The sequence below is a fragment of the Periophthalmus magnuspinnatus genome, chromosome 20, assembly GCF_009829125.3.
Source record: "Periophthalmus magnuspinnatus isolate fPerMag1 chromosome 20, fPerMag1.2.pri, whole genome shotgun sequence".
Classification (NCBI taxonomy): Eukaryota; Metazoa; Chordata; class Actinopteri; order Gobiiformes; family Gobiidae; genus Periophthalmus; species Periophthalmus magnuspinnatus.
In genome coordinates this window covers 7,012,187-7,031,926 of record NC_047145.1, presented here as the reverse complement: position 1 = coordinate 7,031,926, position 19,740 = coordinate 7,012,187, and the positions used below count along the sequence as shown (strand labels likewise).

The following is a 19,740-nucleotide window of genomic DNA, read 5'->3' as shown; positions in this document are numbered from 1 at the left end:
TGGAAATATAGACCGACTAATAAACCAGGATTACTCAAACTTATGAATGAAACAAAACCCAAATCCAGGTATGTTTTTGATGAAGTAACAGATTTATACAGTTTAGAGTCCTTTTTGGTTTAAACCAACTGGATTTCAGCATTGAAATGGCAGCCCAAATGAGAGACTCATTTGAGGCTCATTCTGCTTTCTAACGGGATAAACGTCTTGAGAACCAAAGCATTAAATTATAACATAAACAGACTTATGTTTGTATCTGGGGACACAGATAGGTCTTGTTTATTAAATAAAATCAGAATATCACATACAGTTCCTTTAAATGATGGGTCATGATATATTGCCCATCTCTACTTTCAACAGTATTTACAATTCACTTACAAAAGGACAGCTTCTTAAACACCATTTTATTTTCAACATATTTTTATATACATCTGAATTAGTCATACAAGAATATAAGGTCTAAAATATAAAATATTATACATTTACCTCCATTCACATTCATTCAGATTCTCTTTTATGACATGTTGTATTAGTAGGTTACACAATATCTTAAAATGTAAGTAAAGGTAGATATATTGACATATATATATATATATATATATATATATATATATATATATATATATATATATATATATATATATATATATATATATATATATATATATATATATATATATATATATATATATAATATTATATTATATTATATTATTTTATATTATTTTATATTATATTTGCCTGGTAACCAGAATACAGTACTTCTCCAGTACTTTATGACGATGTGGTCACTGGTGAATCTCCCCGGGTTTAGATGGGAATGATTGATCGGTAGATTAGCCATGCATGATCTGCATGGTCTGTCCATATCAAAACAAATGTGGCTACCTGGCTATGTGGAAAATAGAAAGTGAAAATATATATATCACAGTGGACTGAAAAACATCATGGATTTTGGCAGAATCTGTGAAAGAAACATCAAACTCTGTTAATCTGAAGTGAGAGAAATGTCAGTTTGTCCAAACTAATGGGTGACCTATGAGCTCCTGTGTTTCACATGCATCACTGAAATAAATCTGATTGGATGATTATGTTTGGTTCCAGCTCAAGGCGCGACGAACGAAGTGGGGAGTGGGACCAGACTGATGTCCCTCTTCATAAAAAATACAGAAAGATGTCAGTAGGCACATACAATGTAGGAAACACTAATAAATATGACAAAAAAAGACCCATTATTGTCAAAATGTGTTGCTACATTGGTGATCTAACCTTACATTCCTTGGTGGAAATCGTGTATAACTGAAAAAAGTTATAGTGACATTGACCCCACAGTGACATTTCAAAGCTGTTTGATGAGTCCTTATTCTGTGGCTCCTCCCCCTTTCAGTGTCAGTTTTTCCATCTGCGCATCTGAGAGTACTGGGCGGCATATGAGCGTCTGGTGGGCGGGGCCTCTGTGTCTGACTCCTCCTCTTCCTCCTCTTCTTCTTCTTCTTCCTCCTCCTCCTCCTCTCTCTGGGGCTCCTCCGTGTGCCTCTGTCGCCTTAAGGTGCTGCGGGGCTGGACAGGAAACAGTGATATTGATGGAGTCATAATGTCTAAGAATCAGGACCAACTCATTTCAGTTTAGTTCATTTATTACCCAGTGGCGTTTCATTAGTTATTCAAAGATGCACAGTGTAACTTTAATGATAGAGTGTGCCACCTGCTTGTCTCCATTATTATTATTAAATATATTTATCTCTATAGACACAATCAGGCCAAGTTACAGGACAGGTCTGTGGAGAGACGAGCAACCTTAAGAATGTATTTTCCTGAGGTTTTTTTTTTTTTTTTTTTTTCACGGTAGAGACAAGCAGGTAGTTACATAGTGCACCTTAAAAACAAAAAATGGTTTTCCACTTACTTTCTTTATTGTAAATTCTGAGCATTTCCACCCACTTGTACTGTGTTATACTTCCAAAAGGGCATTTAACTACACTAGGTAAATACTGGTGCACTCACCCTGGGTATGGGGTGAGCCTGTGGTCCCGGGTACTCCCTGAGGCCCCCTCGGATACTGGGGCTCCCTCGAGTGCTGGAGCTCTGCAGGGGGCTGTTGTAAAGAGAGTGTCCACTCACAGGACTGTCCACACGAGTGGTCAAGAAGTCAGACGCACGCACTCGCCCACCGAACAGCTGCAAGAGGGAGGAAGAAGGCTCTACACACAACTCAACAGAATGTCATCTGTGAAGCTTATACACATCAGAAACATGAAGCTAGTCAAATAATATCACATTACTGTTATCATTAAAGGCCCACTCTGTAACTTTTCTTTCCTGTACAGCTGATGCCATAAACATTCCCCGGTGGTTTGATGCTAACTAAAGGCATTACTGTTTGTTTTAACATCTGGCCAAGATCTGATTTAGCTGAAACTACAACAGGCCTCTTGCGTTTTTAGACAATCTAAAAGCGTATCATATTTGACCATGTTGGCTAATGTATGCATTGTGTCACCACGGTAACTGATGAACATTCCACCATAGAGATGCATGCGGAACACCCCCAGCATGATGTCACTGCAAAGTATCAATACAGCAATAAAACCTCTGTAATTACATGACAAAGCAAGATGAGTTTAATAACATCCCAGGTAAAGCAATAACCTCTTCAATCTCTATGGAGACGTGTGGTGGACCCTCACCCAGACAAGTTACATAGTGCACCTTTAAGGCTCCATCAACGTGTGTGATGCAGCTGATTTTTTTTTTTTAATTTATTTTATTGGACAAACTCTGGTTGGTTTGTGGAAACGATCAGTGGTCTTACCTCTAGGTCTCTGTGCAGGTCCATGGCCTCCAGGTTGTGGAAGGTGTGGGTGTAGATCTCCAGAGCTTTGGCGTGGAACAGCATCTCCACTGTGATGAAGTCTGTGAAGATGGTCTACACAACACGCAGAATTCAAAATAGGTCCCTCTGTAAACTTTGTAAGGTGGTTCAAATAGATCAGGAGTCACAACAACAACAAGTTCTACCTAAACTAAAGACATCTAGACTGCATGTGTAATAAAATCCAAATTAAGCCTTCATAATTAAATACATACATACTCAAGGTTATGTTTATGATGAGGAAACAACATTATAACATAGATCAGAAAACAGCATAGTATGACCCATTTTAGCTTCAACTAAATTGAAAAATAACCTCAAACTTTCTGCCCTGATGAGGATAAAGTTTCAATTTTGGGGCCCCGTATTGGACATGGGCCCCTGTGCTGTCTCTGCTTGTAACCGCATACCCCTCCGTACTGTACTGTGCCCTGCCCTGTCTGTGCACATGTGTGAGTCTGACCTTGATGTCCTCCAGCCTGTTCTTCTGGAAGTCCATGATGGCCTCCTCCATGAGCTTGGTGCTCCTCTGGGCATTGTTAGAGGCCTTCTGAGCGCTCACCTCGGCCTGTGCACATACCCATGGTCCATGGGCCAGACAAGTTTTCGTTATTGGTGGTAGGAATACCAGTGATTTTTGAAAAGTTCCATATCTATGCTTTATATTTATCATTGTAAGATTTTGTGATAATCTTAAATTATTTTTATTTATTTATTTATTTATTTATTTATTTATTTATTTATTTATTTATTTATTTATTTATTTATTTATTTATTTATTTATTTATTTATTTATTGTATCATTTTACTTCCTGGTTGGTTTACATATAGGAAATAGACTAAACATTTTTATTTTTTTTTTCAGTATTGATGACATGGGTAGAGGTATTCCATTTTAGTACTCAACACAATTTGTATTTTTGTACTTTCTTTTTCAATATTTTTCTCCACAAACTGCCACTTAACTAATGTAAAACTATGATAAATATTTACCACAGGTACCACCAAACACTTGTATTTTCAAGTGATACCAATATGTCATATTTTGAGGTCTGGCCCGTGGACTGTGACACAGTCTTCTGCCCCCTGCTGTCAGTCAGCTGTAATACATTTAATGTACTTACCTGAGACTGAAAAATTTTGTCAAGGAAACCACACAATATGGGTGTTTTCGAAAGCCTAGGTACCTTTTCATGCCTTAGTCTATTCTGGCCGTGGGAAGGCCTCCATGCCATTCAAGTTGTGTTCTAATGTTTATGTCCTCCACAGACATGTCCTCTCCATTTGGTTAGAATTTTAGCATTTTACCAAGGATACATAAACCTACACTTAGCTGCCTTGATCTATCAAAAATACCCATAATGTATTTGGTCTTTCAGAAGAAAAAAAAGAGAGAGAAATTTGCTGGTCCAAAAACAAAATATGATCAAAAATAACTAATGGTTTATTGTTCCTTGTACTTCCACCACAGCGCCTCCTACAGGACTAACAAGGTACAAACAGCTGTTTCTTTTCTGAGGATACAATGCTCTGGCGATCTGCAGGGTTCTTCAGCCTGATCTTCTCCAGCTTCTGGATCTCCTTCATCTCTCTGCTCCGGTCTGCACTGAACTTCTTCACTTCTGTCTGAGGGACACATGCACCGTACAGACATTGGATCATATTTAATCAGAGACTTTTTGGACTCTTATTGATACTTTGCAGCTGATATCATTAACATTCTCTGGTGGTGTCAACATAGACTTTAATATAAGCTTTGTTGAAGCACAGACTTCATCATATACAATGTGGCCAAACATCTGAAGACCATCCTTGCTCCTCTGGATGTCAACACGAAGCACCATATTGAGTACACAGCAGAATTTGTGAGCAAAGTCAAGTATCTTGAATTTGATTTGGTTGAGACCATGGTCTCATTTGATGGTTTCTTTTTACTTGTATCCCTACATCAATAGCGGTGGAGGCAGAAAAGAGACTTCTGCAGCTAAAAGACAGAACTAAACTGTTACCTGACCAAATCTGCCAACTGTTGGCAACATTTCCATTTCAGAGGAAACTTCTACACAGCTGTGGCATATCTATGGCTGTGCCATGGGTTCACTGGTCTCTCCTGACTTATATATGGAACAATTTAAACAGGAGGCATTGGCCTCGTTTCCAGGCACTTGATTTACACCATCCACTGCAGCACAAACTCAGAGTGATCTGTACTTTACAACACAGAGCTCAAGTGGTGCCCACAAACATAGAGGGAAAAGTGAAGGAGGAGCAACACGTGGAGAAAGCCCTCTCTGCCTGTGGATATCCAAAATGGGCCTTCAATAGATCTAAGAGAGCTAAAAAACAGGACAACAGGGAATCTGAACCTAGAAGGAAAGGTGTTACCATTCCTTGTGTCTGAAAAACTTTTGAGAATTTTCAGACAGTATGAAATTCCATTCTGTTTCAAACTAACAAACACTTTAAGACAGAAACTGGTTCAGCCAAAGGACAAAACCCTGAGCCATAAACAAAGTAATGTAGTCTACTCCATTCAGTGTAGTGTAGAGTGCAGTGAGCGTGACACTGGTGAAACTAAAATGAGACTCCATAAGAGGATGTACCAACACCGCTACAAGAGCTCCTCTGGACCTCAGTGCACTGTACATCTACATCTCAAAGCCACAAACCACTCCTTTGCAGATAGTCAGGTACAGAGCTTAGCCATAGAAAAGAAATTGTTTGAGAGGCTATTTTTGTCTCATCATCTAGACATTATCTATCTCCCATCTATAACTCCATCCAAACCAAAACAAAGAAAACAATAGCCTTCACACCTATGAGCCAGGATGATAATAGGTGTGAAATACCTCATTAGGAGCTTGAATGATTATGCTAAGTAGCACTCAGGCAAAATGCACACTGAGTGTAACTCAACCTAGCCTACAAATAGAAACTGTAAAGTATGGGTGTTTACAATTTCACTGTAGTTAGCTCCTCCCTTCATATAGATATAAGACAGTGTCCAGCAGCATCTGACCAGAACTGAAGAAGCGGCTTGGATGAGCAGTGAAACATCTTCACATTTGTCCAGTTGACAGACATCTTAACACTTTGACAGTGTTTGGTTATGTGTGCATTGTGTCTCCATGGTAACTGTAGACCATTTGCCCATAGAGATACATCTCACTGCAAAGTATCAATGGATAGTGCACCTGGTACTAACCCTCTTGTTCTTGATGATGTCTCCATATGCTTTGAGAGGAGCCACCACCCTGCTCTCCAGCCTCTCCACCTGCACACAGCACAGCTCACTGCATCACACCTGTTTCATATGAGCTCACTACAGAAAGACCACTGAGGTTTGTTTTTGTAAAGTTACACTCCAAAAGAGACCTTTACACGCTCACTTTATGTGTCTAATTTTAAAAGAAGACATATGTTTTTTTCTGGGTATTTAGTGTTATATTTTTGAGGTAAGTCATAGTTGAAAATACATTTTTTCTGAGCTTACAGACCTCAAATGCATAACAATACAGGGTTAGTCAGACATGCTTCAATCAATCAAAATACACTAAACTAATGATCAGAGAACACATTATAGTGCATAAAAGTAATTTTACATAATATGTCCCCTTAAAAAATGGTCTGGTATATAAATAGGAACTGTTTCTAGCATTTCATCGGGAAGCATCAGTAAATTGTAATGTAAAAATAAGCTTTGTTTAGATTTTTTTGTCAGCACGGTGGCTGAGTGGCTACTCACGCTTCACAGCAACAAGGTTCTGGGTTCAATTCTCAGTACCAGGCCTTTCTGGTGGAGCTTGCATGTCTTCCCTGTATCTTGGTGGGCATTCTGGTTAACCCCATCACCCCAAAACACACACAATAGGTAAAATCCTCCAGCTGTAAAGCAGCAGGCCCCTTCCCCTGACAGGTTGCCACAGTGACACTAGTTGAAGGATGGGTCAAATGCAGAGAATGACTTTCCCTCATGAGGGATTAATAAAGTATACCAGGGGTCTATACCAGGAAACTATAGCTTTAGACGGGGTATATTTAGATGCCAATAAACATAATGCATAAATCAATATATCAGTGCACAAAATCAGAGATTTACCATGATAAAAGATGATGAATCAAATTTAAATTAGTCAGTGTAATATTCATAACTCCTAAATGCTTTGGAGAGCTACTTGGAATGGGATGGAGAGCTACTGGAACCTCCCAAGCCACATGTTAGAGAGCCCTGAAGTATACCTTACACCTTAGATAATTCCATCAATAGACGTAGAAATGTAATGTGCGGTATAATAACACAAAGCAAGGACTCTCTTCTCCATGGAATAAATTACACAAAAGACAATTATGACAATTTGTTGTGTGCCTTATAACTTTTATCTCATGCTTGTCTATATTTTCCTGTGGACTGGGAGCATTTGTCTAGCCTGACCTGTGTCTGACCTGTGCCTGTCTGTAGTCCTGCACCATGGCCAGGTCTTCAGCCAGGTTCTTGAGTCCCAGCTGGAGCTCAGGGTCTTCAGAGCGGGACAGGTCCAGGAGCTGTCCCACCAGAGCGTCCCCTTTATCCCTCAGGCCGGCCGTCTTCCTGGTGTAAGCCGCCAGCACAGAGCACAGCTGACTCAGGAGCTTCTCTGTGGTGGACACTGTCTGCTCCATGGTCTTCACCTGCACGTCCCTGTACGGGGCAGAGCAGAGGGGCAGGGGGTACAGACAGGGACAATATCTTAAAGTGGGGGTATTTTATAGTAAAAGCCGAAGTGACATCTGGGGGTATTTTATTTCTATGGGGTATTGACTGCTAACACATAACATATTTAGATCATTATGTTACATTTTATTGTTTTGAAAATGATATATTTGCCGAAAACAACATATTTTATACGTTTTACTTGGGGTTTTTTTATGCTCTGAGGCTCCCCTTTTGCGTTATTTCACTCCCTCTTCAAAGCATGGCCTGTTTTCGATGAGGGAACAATTTTATAAGATGGAAGAAAGCAAAAAACAAACAAATAATAATAATAATAATTGCATAAAACACAGACTTTAAAAGGACTATGTGTAAGATTTTTATTTAAAATGTCATAAACTTGACCTAACTGTGTCCCCATGTAAACACATTCAAATCCAATATAGCTTTTACTGTAAAAAATTGTAATACTGATTTATTTCCAATTACAAAAACATTGGACATGATAGCCAAGTTGTTTACGTAATAATCTGGATTTCTGGTGCGCAAAATCTTTAAATCTAAAAGGACTCTCTCTCAGGAGGTGAATCCTGGAGGCTCTGATCTTTCACATGAGGCATGACCTGTCCATATGAGAATGAGAAAAACTTGCATGTGTCCTCTATCTGCAGGTTAAGACACTGGCAGACCAGGTGCAGTTGTGATTGTAGTACCTTTTTTAAAACTGTAAAAGTGCAGGTTACATTTCCTTCTTTTTTCCTCTTAAGTTGATAAATTATGGCTTGTGTAGAAATTGTGATATAATGAATATTTGATCTAATAACATTATAATTATGTGGCCATTATGTATTATAGCCGTACAATTTGCCTATATATAGTTAAGTCAAGTTAATTACAAATACATACTTACAGTTAAACACACACAAACAACTATAATTTTAATTAAAGATGCATTATGTACTAGCTTGTCTCCATGGAGTTATTATTGCATTGCCTGGAATAATTCAGAGTATAGCATTAAACATGTCTTTACATTTATTCAGTTACACTTGTTTTTACTCAAAAATACCTGCATGCATTGTTCCTGTAAGAAGTGTCGCCTCTTCATAGCTCTGACCTGTAACTTGGCCTAGTTACATCACCAGCTTGTCTTGTATACGTTTAATGCCATACTGTCCAACATTCAAGTTGTAGCAATTGTTATAAACTAGTATTTAGTTTAGGATGACCAAAAGTCCCTATTGACCCGGGACAGTCCCAGTTTTGAGTGCTGTGCCCCAGTACACAGCAGATTTATCTAAAGCCAGTGATCCCAGTTTTATACAAGAAATGTCCCAAGTGACCCTATTTTAGACCAATCTGATTCCTGGAAACAGTAAACAGGGGAATATATATTTAAAAAAAATAATACAAAAAAAACGTGCTTGCAGAATTTTGTCAGATTAGAACTGACACAAGAATAGACAACGTTACGTACTCTTTTCACAGTTTTATTCATACCAACCCCAACCCGGATATGTCCCAGTCCTGAATTTTGAAAATCTAGTCATCCTAATTTAGAGACTTTTCTTGTGTAGCTAAGGGGTCCTTGGAGCATAGTGTTGTTACCATGGTGTGTTTGTGAACAAGTTTTAATGACCCGCTAATGGCCATTTGTGTATTTTATTGTTGTGTTTATGTTCTGTTAATTTGCTAATTTGCATATTTACATGAAGAAGAGGCTTAGATGCGCAGCATAATATTTTATAATAATAATGGCTTACACTTGTAATGCACTTTACAGGCTTGTCAAAGCGTTACACTATAGTCATTATTCATTCATTTCCACACTTGGTGATGGTAAGCTACTATTGTAGCCACAGCTGCCCTGGGGCAGACTGACAGAAGCGAGGCTACCCATCTGCGCCATCGGCCCCTCCGACCACCACCTATCATTCACACACACAATGACAGAACTTGGTCCGAGCGGGACTTGGTCCGAGCGGGACTCGATCCTCCGATCTTCGGGTTTGGGGACCAACACTCTAACCACTGAGCCACTGTCGCCCCACTCAATTTTCACTCAATGAAGCTTTTTGTCCAGGTGACACAATTTAAATTTTCTTTTACTATGTCATACTCTTGTGATTTATATGTTTGTTCTATTACTTAGGCATATATGGTAGCCTAAGTATGGAAAATAGACTGATTCAGGCCTATTTGTGCATACAGATTATCGGACATACACGAAAGGAAGCTCAATCCAACATACATCCTTATAGCTATAATAATCTCTGCAGAGGCTAACAGTTGGCAGACACTCCCCCCAAAAAAAACAAAAATTCAACACCTTTAATGCTGTCACTGCCACTACTGAGAAAGGCCATATCCTGCTGTCATTCTCTAATAACTATTATACAGACATACAACCCCACAAAACTGAAATCTACAAATGTTGAACCAAATTATGTAATTATAAAGTCTTTTACCTGGAGAAGAGCCCTGTCATGGCTGCCGTCCTCTACGACTGCTGTCTGTGCTCTTCACCTGCACCAGGTAACACAAGCTGTTTCCATGGAGACAGGCACAACACAGTCTCTGGAGCAGGTGTAAAGCTGGAGAAATACCACACGAGGGCGCCCCAGCTCTATGCTTCAGTGGTAATGACAAGTGTGTGAGAGTTATGACTTGACACTTTTTATTAGTGGCTACCATGGAGAGGCTTTTGTTTTTTATCAGTCCATTATTGTCATATGATTAAAACTGTTGTAATTCTTGAATATCTTTAGAATGATTTTAAGTTGTATCAGAAGTATAAGACTAGTATACACCCATGGACCACTATGGAACCTACATGAGGGATTACACAGATATAGGATCACATGATAATATAAAAGAAAGTACTACCATTTAATGTTCACATTGTACTGTTTAAATAAAAAGTCATCATCATTCAAAATTACATTTTAAATTTTAGTATTGAGACAACCCTTGGTAGCTGGTGTCTCAATTTTAGTATTGAGACACCAGCTACCAAGCCATTTCAGTAAGTACAAATATTTAAGGTACAGAAAAGCCCACTGCATTAAATAAACAGGAGTTAAAACGTGGCATAGAGGTGCAGATTAATTCAATAAATGCAACAAACTGGAAATAAAGTGGAATTAGTGTTTGTGCTAGTTTTAGCTTTAGCCTTGTCCACAGCGCCACAAACTTGGAAAACTAAATGCCTTTTTGTGATTCGCTTACATCTGCCGTATGAGAGTATTTATTTATTTATTTATTTATTTTAATTAGGACAGTGCATATTAATCAACATGTCAACAAACAGCATCAATGTAAATATGCCGGAATCAGCACAATAGCTACTTTACATCCATTGTCCTAAGGTAGTACAAGTATAATTCAGGTACGATTTTATTTATTAAGTTAATATTAGTGATGATGAAGTGACATTGGTTGTTCATGTAGCAGAGCCCTGTCCCTGGACCCGGAGCCGTACCCAGAGCATAGAAATATAATTTGGCTGGAGTTGCTGCTGGTCCTCCAGTGACTGTGCACCGGTCCCAGATCCCAAGCATTGTAGACCCCTTTGGAAGGTAGTTAAACGAGCCGGTATGGATTTATGCAGTTGAAACACTCAGGGTCCACACCGTACCAAATAAGACCTATCTGGAGGTAGTGCTCCCCTTGTTAGAAAACAGGTGCCTGGTGCTTAAAGTCTTCATAATGATAACTCATAAATAATAGAGCAGATAATCAGACTAATCTTTTGTAGAACACCTGCGAGTCCATCTGTTCTACTGCAACTACCTCAAACAAAGAAATATTCAAAATGGATTTAAACACATTTTCAGGGGTTTGTGATCAATAAGAGCGTTCATGGTCCTATTTAGGTGTATTTAGGTGATTTTAAACCAAAAGCTGAGAGTGAATAACAGAAATACTACTGGCTATTGCAAGCTAGTTTGTGACTGTAATTTTATGTGAGAGGGACAGATTAAAGTCTAACCTGAGTAACAGAGGTTCAGACACTGCAGAGCCTCCAGTCAGCTTCACTTCAGCCTAGTGTTATTGACTCCATTGCCCATTCTAAGTACTGCTGGCTCTACTCACCTTTAGCCTTCAAAAGTTGAGGAGGAAACAACATTATAACATAACAAAGATGACAATAGAAAACCATAGTATATACATTCAGAGTTTATTGTTACATGAATATTGTCCATAATTCCATATGCAATAAAAACACTGGCTCATAAACAGAGAAAGAACATGAGGCTCACAGCAATGACACAGTCTATAGCGCCATCTGCAGGCCCAAGTCAGCATGTGTATAGTGTGAGAAGTGCAAAGACTTTCCAATGGTACAAAATGTCAGAAGACTACAACACTTTTTTACCTAAATAAATTATTATATAGTATTTTTCCACAGTCAAAATATGTTACTGAAATTTCTCAAAAACAGTTGTTGGCAAATCATTGACCAACTTTTCTATATTTATCAAAGCTGTACTGTGTAACTTTTCTGTTCTCCATAGAGATGTTATTGCTCTGCCTGGAATGATCCACAGGAAGGCATTCATATTGTAAAAGGTTAGATCTACTGCTGCACACAATACAGTTTGTCAAGTTGCTGTGTACTGTTTTGTATCATGTTTTTGTATATTTATGGAGAATTGTCGTGTGGGAGCATGGGTGACGTAGGCTTGTGGGAGAGATAGCTAAAATATTCAAACACAGATGGATGACATCTAAAATCTCTACGTGCATCTTTTTGAATAATGTTATAACTCGGTAGAAAGCTTCGACACACAAAAAAAAGGGTTTTTTTGTAATATCCTCTCCTTAAACAATAAAAACATGTGCCACTGAATACATATAAGATGTTTAGTGCAATAAAGTGGAACATTTCAGGAAAAGCAATAACATCTCCATGGTGACAAGCAAATAGAGGACACCACACCAGAAAAGTTACACTATGCACCTTTAATATTATTATAATTTGTTATTATTCTGTCATCCATAATCAGTTATAGGCAACTTCGAACAGCAGATTTCTCCACTGAATTGAAATGTGAAGTAGGCTGTTCAGTCTGACCTGTTAAACAGTATTTTATAATAACATATAGAAACATCGCACAAACAAAATACATTCACAAATGCATTTACATATAAATTCTATAATCTAAAGGGATTGCTCATTGCAATAGTCAAGTTATTGGTAAATATAATACTTTAAATAGAAGTGTCTGTAATAAATAAGTTATTTTAAACTCCATAGCAGCACATGACTGAAGAAATACTGTAAATGGCCATGACGCTATTATAGTTGCATTTTTTCATAAATGTATATGGCTCATATTTTCAGATACAGAAAAAATATATGTACATGTATATTTTATGTGCGTCAAACACTGAAGCATAGACTACACACTGAGCAGCGACTCTCCACACTTTACATTCATCGGCCTCACTTAAAGTAAACTGCATTAATAACACTGGACTGCTGAAAACTGAAATATCACACAAGTCAAGCCCTCGTTTTGGTCCACTGTGGTCAATAAATGCACCATTCCATAATAAAACAAATACATTATCATAAATAGTCTTTTAAACCCTAAAAACGTGCTCTCTGCTTGTTCTTGTGCTTCCATGCTCAGTACTATTGCTATTGACAAGTGCTTTAGATACAAAACCACAGAGACAGATCAGAAAGAGTTTTGTCATGACATAATGTGCCTCCTTTCATGCTCTGATTATATCACATTTGGATATTATGTGTTATCTTCATAATAATGATTTTAAATGACATTATAATATTTATAATAAAATACTATATAATAATATCATTACTACTAAAATAGTAAATGTAATACACTAACAAACTACTCTAAAACATAATCTAGACAAAGTGAAACATTCAACTTTCTTTTTTATACAAAATACATTGGCACATTCTAGTCCACCTGGTCTGGAGCTCATCCCTGTAGACCCATGTTTAGTGTGTACATGTCCTTGTACATAAAGCGCAGTACCTTCATGTGTAATGTGTGTACTTGTACATAAAGCACAGTACCTTCATGTGTAATGTATGTACTTGTACATAAAGCGCAGTACCTTCATGTGCAATGTGTGTACTTGTACATAAAGCACAGTACCCTCTTGTGTAATGTATGTACTTGTACATGTACATAAACCGCAGTGCCTTCATGTGTAGTGTGTACTTGTAGATGAGTACAGTACCTTCTTGTGTAGTGTGCTTGTACATAAAGCGCAGTACCTTCTTGTGTAATGTATGTACTTGTACATGTGCATAAAGCGCAGTATCTTCATGTGTAATGTGTGTACTTGTACATAAAGCGCAGTACCTTCTTGTGTAGTGTACTTGTAGATGAGCACAGTACCTTCATGTGTAGTGTGCTTGTACATAAAGCGCAGTACCTTCTTGTGTAGTGTGTACTTGTACTTAAAGTGCAGTACAGTGTGCACTTGTACACAAGCACATTGCATTGTTGTGTAGTGTACTTGTAAATAAGTGCAGTACCTTGTGTAGAGTGTACTTGTACGTAAGCGCAATACCTTCATGTGTTGTTTGTATTTGTACATAAGCACATTATTATGTTGTATTATATGTGTACATGTACAGAATCGCAGTAACTTCTCGTGCAGTGTGTATTTGTACATAAGCACAGTACCTTGTGTAGTGTGTAGTTGTACATAAAGCAATGTACCTTATGTAGTGTTTACTTGTACATAAAGCACAGTACCTATATGTGTAATGTGTATTTGTACATAAAGCGCAGTACTTGTGCAGTGTGTACTTGTACATAAGCACTGTACCTTGTGTAGTGTGAACTTATACATAAGCGAAGTACTTTGTGTGGTGTGTACTTGTACATAAAATAAAGTACCTTGTGTGGTGTGTACTTGTACATAAAACAAAGTACCTTGTGTGGTGTGTACTTTTACATAAAGCGCTGTACCTTGTGTGGTGTGTACTTGTACATAAAACAAAGTACCTTGTGTGGTGTGTACTTGTACATAAAACAAAGTACCTTGTGTGGTGTGTACTTGTACATAAAGCACTGTACCTTGTGTGGTGTGTACTTGTACATAAAACAATGTACCTTGTGTGGTGTGTACTTGTACATAAAACAAAGTACCTTGTGTGGTGTGTACTTGTACATAAAGCACTGTACCTTGTGTGGTGTGTACTTGTACATAAAACAATGTACCTTGTGTGGTGTGTACTTGTACATAAAACGAAGTACCTTGTGTGGTGTGTACTTGTACATGATGTACATGGTCTGAGCAGGACTGGTGGCCACAGACTGAGAAAGCATCACAAAGGCAGAGTCACTCACAATAAGAAACTGTAGCGACACAACAGAGAGAAACTCCATGGAGACGGTGTAGTGTTACATGATGTCCTGTAGGGGGCGAGAGTGTGCTAGTCCTTGTTGAACTCTCCGGCCTCCCAGCGCAGGGCCATGGCACTCTTACGGCGTACCCCGCTGTACGCCTCTGGGAACTGCAACAAACAGATCAACAACAAACCACAAACAGCTGTCAGGTCCCAAAGGTTAAAGGTCCTGCCCCCAACTTTTCCCATGTATTTCAGCAAAATCTGTCTTGCCCTAATTATATTGTATAAGCAGCTCTTGAGGTGAAAATATGTCCACTGTGTACTGTCTGCATCTAATTATAAAGCCATTCACTGTCCCATAATCAGCATAATTAGCAACTCCACTTTGGTCTCTGAAAGTTGTGAAAAGTGCTTATAAACTCATTGCAGTGATTAATTAGGATGGTCTGAATGCATAAGATAAGTGAGGAATAACTGTGGACCACTGCACTGAACTAGCTGTGATTTTCACGTTTTTAAGACAGAAAAAATCAGGTAGATCAACCTTAAGGAAGACTGTATTGTTATAAATTGATTTACATTTATATTATGCTAGAATAGAAAAAATGCAGATGAGTAAATATAATGCGTCATGTTATGAGTCCTCTTACTCTGTGGTCACAGGACAGGACAGAGCGGTCCATCTTGTAAGCTGTTTTCATGGGCGACGATGGGGATGACTTGCACTTGACGGGCTCTGTCACAAAACACAGTGTGTAAGACCAAGTCCACAGTGTGTGTGTGGTAGTAAAGAGCTTTCACACAGTCTAGGGACAATAATACTCTAGAATTGAGAAAATGATTTTGAAATCTACAAACTGAAAATCAATTTTGTAGTAGATGGACAGCAACCATGTCTGAATGGCCAGGGCATTTTGACAATATTTTAAAAAGTTTAACGCTAATGAAACATGAGCAAAAACATAGGACAAAATGACCACATACTTTATAAAGAATAACTCAGGCTTAGTAACTACTTAAACATTGCATTGCATTGTATGTAACATTTTAGCCATTTTTGGTGTTTTCGGACATGTTTAATTTAACATGGTATAAAAACATACTGTGAGTGGGCTTGCATCTCCACAAACCTGATTCTTACTTTGCCTCCTCCTGCTTGTTTCCATAGAAATGTTGTCCCTTTGTTGTCCCACAGTATGCCATAAAGCTGAACTACCCCCATGCAGAATGTTGTAGTATGGCTTTAACTTTGGAATCTTTTAGGTGACATAACACCTCCAGAAAGTTACATACTGTACATTTAATAGGTGGTTAAGGGTTGGGAGTTTTAGGGTTAGGGTATTAATTAAATAGTTACTAAGCATGGACCATTCTTAACAAGCTATTTGTTCATTAAGAATTAAGTTCAAACTTTATTAAAACTACTAAGTGGATTATAGTGTTATTATAAAGTGTTACTATTTTAGTTTACCTGTGTATGAGAGCTATTGACCATAAACCAATACTAAACTACGGACTGTTCAGATATGACATTCACACATACTATAGCTGGAGTATCATTAACCATACCTGATATGTCAAAAGACAGTGTATCCTTGTGGTTTGATAAGAAGCGGTCCTTAGTATAGAGACCCGCCCTGTCCTCCCTCTCCTTCCTTAGCTCCTCCTCCCTCTGCTTGGCCTGCTTGATTTCCTCATCCACTAGCGAGATGGTGCTTCTGGAGCGCAGCTTGAAGAATGGGTTGTTCAGGAACATCTTCTCCTCCGGCTGCTCACACGCCTTGTTGAGGGAATACTCTGAGGCGCTGCGGATGATCAGGTTGGACGTTTCCAGAATGATGAGATTTGAGCTGGTATCCTCTGAACGCCACTCCGCAGAACAGGCCCCTAGGTCTTTGCCCAATCTCTGGGTGGACTCGTTGGCAGGGTCCACTATGATGACGTTGTGTGCCGAGACCTCGCGTTGGAGCGGCTCTTTGGTGGGTGAGGATGTGATGATGAACGAAGGCGTCAGAGGGGTGCTGATGGACCTTGGCATACTTCGAGACGGGGCGCAGTCTGTGGATTTACCCATCCGCGACAGTCCTCTCTCTCTTCTAAAGCTCTCCTCCCGCTCCATGGACAGTCGGATCTCCTTCTCCACTGGTGTTTCAACATCTTCATATGGAGATCTGTAGCTAGAGTCACCCAGACCTGAATCTTCTGAGCAGGGACTGAACTGGGTGTTTGGGTACTCTCCGAAAAGATTCAAATTCTCCAGATTGTGTCCTTTCTTGTTTGTTCGTTCGACGTTGCGGACTGGAGTGTACATGAAGCTGTGGCTGCTGTGCAGAGGAGCCTGCTTGGTGTTGGGGATGTAGACCTTGTTCTTGGTTTGCTCCTCCATTTTGCGCCACTGTTTGCGAGCCAACTGGAAGTCCACGTGCTCCGTACTCACGTTCTCGCTCTTGGTCTCCTGGATGACGCAGAAGTCCTTAGGCACCTTCTTGGTTGTTTCCATGTTGTTGTTCAAATTTTCCTCATGTTCTCGAATGATATTTACATTTTGATTGGCATCTTTCCCATTTTCACCATCGTCTTCAGAGATTTTGGACAAGCTCTGAATGCCCAACAGATTGTACTTGACTTCTTGTGAGGGCACCGGAATGGACACCACCTCCTCAGGTTGCTCTAGCACCTCCTCCGTCTGTGGCACATCTAGACGGACTTCAATATTACCTTGATCTTCTTCAACTAGATCATTCACCTCCACTTTTTTCACAAAGAGTTCTTGAGCGCTCAACTGGAGACTGTCCAAGTAGGAGTCATCATCTTCTTTGTTTATGGATGATGAGAAAATTGTTCTCCATTTTTCATCCGCCTCGCTCTCTGATGACTCTGCTCCAATCTCCACCCCCAGACAGTCCTCAATGTCTTCTGGGTCTAGTTCGTGACAGGACCCGTTGGAGACATCTGACGCTACTTCCTCGCGGATTCGCTGTTCCAACTCAGTCTCATCTCTGCTTGGAGGGAAGAGGACCTCACACTCATCCTGGTCTTCCCTCATGTAGTCCGGAATGTCATCGGCATCCAGTTCCTGCGCCTCGGGACCAGGGTACATGTCTTCTGGGTATGCTTCAGGATCTGAGTCCAGGATTGTTTCTGTGTAAAGGGTGGCTGCTTGGTATTGCTTTAGCTCTTGTTCAGAAAACTGTTCTGGGAGAATATCTGGATCTGGAAAGTCATCTTCTAACGGTTCCAAACTCTGATCTAGAATCAGTTCCATATCTGGCTCCGGAAATTGGTCCTCCATGGGATCTAGATGTAATGCGGAAAGCTCTTGATGTTCCTCTACGGGTTCCTCTGGAGGAGGTTCTTCTAGTTCCACCTCCAGAACTTCCTCTGGCACTTGTTGTGGTGGTTCCTTCTTCTTATGAGCATCATTCTCATACACACTATCCGCACTAGACAGAGTGTCCGAAGAATTTGTGGATTCATTTCGATTCAATCCATCATGCCCCTCTTCTGCTATTGGAACTTTCTGATCCTGCATGCTAGCTTCTCCTGGAGTGTCAGGCGCATGTATTTCTGCTGGTGGTCCGGGTGGTAAAAGGTCCTGAGACGGCTTGTGCCCTGGGGAATCTGGTGAGTCACTCTTCAAATAAACCTGCTCATCAAGTGCGCTGGACGCTCCGTCTTGTTCAAACGGATCAGACAGCATTTCCTCCGCCTCCAGTGCGGCATTTGATTGTTCACCGGTCTCCATGGCAACAGAAATTGAGTTGTGATTTTGACTTATGCTGCAACCTTGGTTCAGTTCTCCTCCATCTGTCGCTGTGTCCACCAAGGCAGCCGTCTGGGGAGAAAAAGAGAATGGGGGAGAGAAACACAGAAATCAATAGTGCTATATTAGTAAGCTTAGCAGTTACAACAAACATATGGATTTAAACACTCTGAATATGAACAAAAAATGTTATGTCATCAGTTCCAGATTGTTGTTTTTGATTCTGCTTTGAATCAACGGTGAGTCCTAATTTTCTACTTATACACAATTAGATCATTCTAACTATCTACATATTCCTGGCAGAGCAGGTTTAAGAAAGTCATTATGTGGGATGAGAGGGAGAGAGAGAGAGGGATAGACAGAGAGAGACAAAGAGAGACAAAGACAGACAGACAGAGAGCGAGAGAAAGCCCAAGACAGATAGAGAGACAGACAGTGAGATACAGAGAGAGACAGACAATGGGAGCGAGAGAGTGGGGTAGACAGAGAGAGACAATGAGAAACAGAGAGACAGACAAAGAGAGACAGAGAGAGACGGACAGAGAGAGATACACAGAGAGACAGAGAGAGACAGAGAGAGAGAGACAAAAAGAGAGACAGAGAGAAAGACAAAGACAGACAGGGAGAGAGATACAGAGAGAGACAGACAAAGAGAGACAGAGAGAGACGGAGAGAGAGAGATACACAGAGAGACAGTCAGAGAGAGACAGAGAGAGGGAGAGAGAAAGACAAAGACAGACAGGGAGAGAGATACAGAGAGAGACAGACAAAGAGAGACAGAGAGACAGACGGAGAGAGTGAGAGAGAGGGATAGACAGTGAGAGACAAAGAGAGACAGAGACAGACAAAGAGAGACATAGAGAGAGAGAAAGAGACAGAGAGAGACACAGAGAGACAGATAGAGAGACAGATACAGACAGAGAGAGACAGAGACAAACAGAGAGAGAAACCGAAAGAGGGAAATTTATAGTGATTCAGGCTTAGTAACTACTTAATTGATACCCTAGCTCTAACTCCTAACCCATTAGTCCAAGTAATCATTCTTAACAAACTAATTGTTATTATGAATT

At 39.7% G+C, this 19,740-nt stretch overlaps 2 protein-coding genes across 2 annotated transcripts in view; both read right to left on the bottom strand.

The window, feature by feature from the left end:
• Positions 1–1,389: 1,389 nt before the first annotated feature.
• LOC117388669 (CBY1-interacting BAR domain-containing protein 2-like) lies at positions 1,390–10,055 on the bottom strand. Its single transcript, XM_033986256.2, has 9 exons — positions 10,031–10,055; positions 7,316–7,550; positions 6,078–6,146; positions 4,397–4,498; positions 3,997–4,002; positions 3,336–3,440; positions 2,813–2,926; positions 2,005–2,178; positions 1,390–1,560 (listed from the first exon to the last, which is right to left on the bottom strand). Exons 1-9 carry the CDS (start codon positions 10,048–10,050, stop codon positions 1,390–1,392), a joined length of 996 nt encoding a protein of 331 aa, XP_033842147.1. The 5' UTR covers positions 10,051–10,055.
• A 4,716-nt stretch (positions 10,056–14,771) lies between these two features.
• palmdb (palmdelphin b) overlaps positions 14,772–19,740 on the bottom strand; it is a 63,693-nt gene continuing 58,724 nt past the window's right edge. The window contains exons 6-8 of the mRNA XM_055230257.1: positions 16,477–18,742; positions 15,558–15,643; positions 14,772–15,072 (exon numbers count right to left, since the gene is read on the bottom strand). Coding sequence (XP_055086232.1) covers positions 14,992–15,072; positions 15,558–15,643; positions 16,477–18,742 — 2,433 coding nt within the window. The 3' untranslated portion in view covers positions 14,772–14,991. The remainder of the gene's footprint in view (positions 15,073–15,557; positions 15,644–16,476; positions 18,743–19,740) is intronic.